We start from the raw sequence: 4,516 nt of genomic DNA on the forward strand, positions 1-4,516 counted from the left end.
CTTCACCAGCTTAGCACGTGTTAAAGTCTACACTGGACTTTAGAATGTCAGTTCACATATACTAATGCCATCCCTTGAAATCCCAGACTAGACAAAGCTTTGCATTTTCTTGCCACTTCTCCAAGTGCTACAACATTTCAGGAAGGGCCAGCAGCTCTTAGAATGCCCTCCCAGCAGGGCAACAAGGAGCATGTGTGCTTGCCTCTGCCAGGCTTTTGCAGTGAACCTGTTCCAATGACCGACCTCCTTTAAATGGAATTGTTTGACCATCTTTAGTTAGAAATAATGTTCCTATGATAAGGAAGAAGGGAACTACAGTATAGCTTTACCCAGTGGGTCCCTTGAGTGCCATCAAGCTGTGAAAGTCTAAACTGACTGGTGGCACTTTAAGGAGTAAGGCAATGACTTACAAATAGATGGGAACCGCATCAAGTGCACAGGGCCCATTTTCATTAACCGTGCAATGGAGAAGGCCAGCATTATCTTTGATTGCAGAGCCTGTGCGGGGTAGCACAGGGCCCCAGAGTTGCAATGGTGAATAAAACAGGGACATTTCATTCAATTTCCTGTTCCTTTCTGTGATTGAACGATGGGAAAAGAACAACAACAAAGTGGAATGATTTGACTTGGCCTGACGCATGGCCAGGCAGGAATGCAAAGGGTGGCAAACAGTAGAACTAGTCAACTAACAAAATAACGGTCTTGCTGATAGATTCACAAACTGGCTGATTTCAGTCTGCTGCTAATATGGGGCTCACAGAATTCAGACCATAGGTGTTCATGACCTTGGTTGTATATCTTGGACACATCAGGGGTACAGCCCCCCAAAAAATTTCCTCCCGAAATTCATACTTTGTTCTGTTTTGGTCCATTTTGTTTTTCCAGTAACCTACATCTTTTTTCCTCTTTGAAGTGATGTTAGTTACTATGGGAACCACAATGTGATTCTTAATGGGTGGAGCTTTGCAGCATCTATAAGCATAACATAAAAGTCCAGCAACAGGAGAGTTTGAAAAGTAGTCGTTCGGTTGGGGGATGCAGGAGTCTGTGTGTAAAAACACCCTGTGCAGTGCTGGCTCTCGTATAAAGGGCATTGGGGGCACTGCCCCACCAAAATAGCACCCACATATTGTGTGTGTGTGTGACTCAAAAATCTAACGAATGTCACAGGGCATTCTTTTCCATCACCCCTGAGGCACATGCACGATAATGATATACAAAGTCTGAGTCAGATTACAGTGGGGTTTGGGACACTGGATTCACCGCCCAAGCCCCAGGATGTGGTGACCATAGAGCGCGCTAACATGCTGAACTCTAATTGCCCTGTGGAGACCCTGCTGGCACATTTTAAAACATACCTCACTTGCATTGCTGTAGTGCCATTTCAAAGTTTTTATATGCACAGACAACTTATTTGGCCAAGCAAATGGCATTTGTTCTCCCCAGTAGGGCAATTCAATCTAACCTGCATGCAGAGACGTTTTTTTTTTTTCTGTATGTACAACTTTGTGCCTACAAGACTACAGGTGCATAATTTAAAGGCCACTTCTGAAAATGTATCTGGGTGGGTCTATTCCTTTGCTTCATGGAATGCTGTGATGCCATCTCAATGCAGCTCAGGAGGGGGAGGGGAATTAAACCAAGGTTCAAAAAGCACGGGCCACTAGTCGGTATCTCGCCAGATCCTTCCTGGTCACCAGCCCGACCACCTCATTGTGATTATCCACCACCACCAAGTGCCGCAGGCCCAGCGCCCGGAACAGCTTGAAGACCCTTGGCAGAGATGCCTCCTGGGGCACCGTGTAGGGTGACGGGTTCATGAACTCAGTCAGGTCCATCATGCATTCGCGCTCGTCCTGGGAGACGTGAATGGACTGGATGGGGGGGAAGCGGGGGTAGGCATCCCGGAAATCCTTCAGCTTCAGCCGCCTCTGAACCAGGGTCAGGTTAGCTCTTTCCACAAAGACCTTGTGCTTCAGAAGAACAATCAATTGGGAGCGCAGGGTCAGGCCTCGCAGTCCCGCTAACTGCGTGGGGTCTGGGCTGCTCTCTACCACGGGAAAGCCGTTGTGGTTGAACGATGTGTCGCTGAGGATGTCCATGACCGTCCCCACCTTCTCAATCCTCCTTAGGCAGGTCACGGGCGCGCTCATCACCTCCCTGGCAGTAAGGGAGTGAGACGTCACTGGAGCCTCCCAGTGCAGGAAAGGAACGCTCTGCAGCTGGATGTGCATGTCATACAGACCCTCCACGAAGTAGTCGCCCACGATCTTAGCGGTCATCAGCGCCAATATGATGGGGAATCCGTAGGTGACGTTGCCCGTCGCTTCCATCATGATGACGGTCAGGCTCAGGGTCATTCTCACTATCCCCCCCAGCTGCGCTGCGGCCCCCATCAGAGCGTATTTCCCGGGGTCAGCCCAGATCGCTCCACTAGTCAGGTAGGCCAACGATATGCCAAAGAGTCGTCCCCAGGCAGCTCCAATCAACAGGGAAGGGATGAAGACACCTGCCGACACGGTGAGCCCATAGGTCCAACAGGCCAGAAAGAAATACATCAGGGTGAACATTCCCAGGGTCATGGGATTGTAAGATACAATTATTTTATGTCCTTGCAGCTTGACTTGATTTAGGGGATGTGTACCTAGCAAGCCCATTGCTTTATCGTGGACCTTCCACTGTTCTGTTTCACACCACACGCACATGAACCTTGATTTACCAGCACTCCTGCCAGGCCTGATGTATGCTATTGGAGACCACAGATCATCACCATACTGTGTAACTAATGTCATTGATACAGCTGATGCTGTCGGTACAACAAAGGTGAAATCTGCATGCCCATCAAGGCTCCTTTAGGAAACAGGAAGAAAACATTTCTCTCCCCTCACTCGTCACTGCTGCTTTCCTTTTATGTTTAAGGTCAATCACTTACTAATGCTGATGTGACTGCCATTATGGTCTGCTGCCAAGGTGCTTGGGAGATAAGACTCAGCTTATCATGTTCCAATCATAAATGTACCTGCGCAGGGATAGAAGCTCTTAATAAGAAATGGGGCGGGTGTCAGCCGCAATTTAAGTGACTGCTCAACAGAGAGCTCCCTGTCTCAACCTTGCTGGAGCTAACTTGTCATCATGGGCCACATTGATTAACTAGAACTAGTCAAAAATTGGAATTTTAATCCCATAGGAAATTCTGGTCTTTTTTGAGATTTTTTTTTTTTTGGTCCCAAATTGAGACAAAATGTCAAAATATCAACAATGTTCCTGGAATGGAAAGTTCAGAAAATTTTAATTTAGAAATATCAGAATGTTTCATTTAGGTTTTGAGGAACCAAATCAGACTGTTTCATTTTGTTTCCTTTTGACATTCGTCTGTGTTTCCCAGAGCTGTCACAGTGCTTCATGGGAGTTGTGCATAGAGTGTGTGACACCCTCATTCCCCTCTGTGGGCCAGGCTACCCAGCTGAACAACATCTCCCCTGATGCACCAGGGCCAAGGACCTTCCATGATGCTGTTCAACCCGAGAGGAGACTATAATACAGCATGGGAAATGTAGTTCAGCTGGAAGCCCTGTCCGATAGAGGAAAATGGGGACTTGAAGCATACAAACCGCAGCTCCCATGAAGCACCACAGCAGCTCAGATAGATACAGATTAATGTTGAACTAACCCAAACCAAAATATTTTGATTTGATTAGGCAAATCAAAATTGTTTCAATTCTGATTGACCCAACCCAGGTTGGCCCCAACCAGAATATTTCATTCAGATTTTCCTGACAGAAAATTGAAAAATGTCAGCAAAAATCAAAATTTTCCCATGGAAAATTTCAGTTTTGCAGATACTATATTTTCCATCAAAAAACAATTTGGCAGAAAACTCCCAGCCAGCTGTAGCTGGAATTAAAAGGGAATGGCCCAGCAAATATGAAAAAGGCATGATAACGGCTTCACACTTATACATGTGGTGCATGAGTCTCCCATGAAATGGGGAGTTTGGACAAAAAAGCAGCTTTCAGAGACCTTGCCCTCAAAGGACAGTCTCTTTTTGTGTACTGCCCTATGTTCTGAAGCTGGAATGCTTCCAACTTACTATTTCATTGATTGATTGATGTCGCTGCCACTTGAACCCTGCTGTTCTGGGGATGGGATTCCATGAGAAATCCCAAATCATACGGCTCAGTGAATCTCCACTGTTACTTTTCTAACTGACCACCAGATTGCCGCAGACACAACTGTATTGAGCTGTCTCGTATCCAAAAGTTTCAAAAGTTTCATGAATTAAGTGTCACACACTCCCCTCAGATAGGTAAGTATCATTACCGTTATTTTGCAGGTGGGGAAACTGAGGCACAGAGGTTTGGGCACTCGCCCAAGGCCATAGTCAGTGGCAGAGCTGGGAACAGAGCCCAAGAGTCTTGTCTCCCAGACTTGTGCTCTAACCACTAGAAACACTGCCTCTAGAGCACTGCTTTGCTGAGCTAAATGAACACACATTGGCAGGAGTTGCTACAGGGAG

At 46.7% G+C, this 4,516-nt stretch overlaps 1 protein-coding gene across 1 annotated transcript; it reads right to left on the reverse strand.

Annotated features, from left to right (window-relative positions):
• Nucleotides 1-1,281: 1,281 nt before the first annotated feature.
• Nucleotides 1,282-2,842, reverse strand: LOC101943948 (H(+)/Cl(-) exchange transporter 7-like). The gene has a single exon (XM_042851522.2). It carries the CDS (start codon nucleotides 2,790-2,792, stop codon nucleotides 1,647-1,649), a length of 1,146 nt encoding a protein of 381 aa, XP_042707456.2. The 5' UTR covers nucleotides 2,793-2,842; the 3' UTR covers nucleotides 1,282-1,646.
• Nucleotides 2,843-4,516: the final 1,674 nt, after the last annotated feature.

Source organism: Chrysemys picta, chromosome 8 (genome assembly GCF_011386835.1).
Source record: "Chrysemys picta bellii isolate R12L10 chromosome 8, ASM1138683v2, whole genome shotgun sequence".
Taxonomy (NCBI): Eukaryota; Metazoa; Chordata; order Testudines; family Emydidae; genus Chrysemys; species Chrysemys picta.

Excerpts from the sequence above, each read along its gene's own strand:
- LOC101943948 (XM_042851522.2), bottom strand. The coding sequence starts at position 2,792 with ATGACATTAGTTACACAGTATGGTGATGATCTGTGGTCTCCAATAGCA.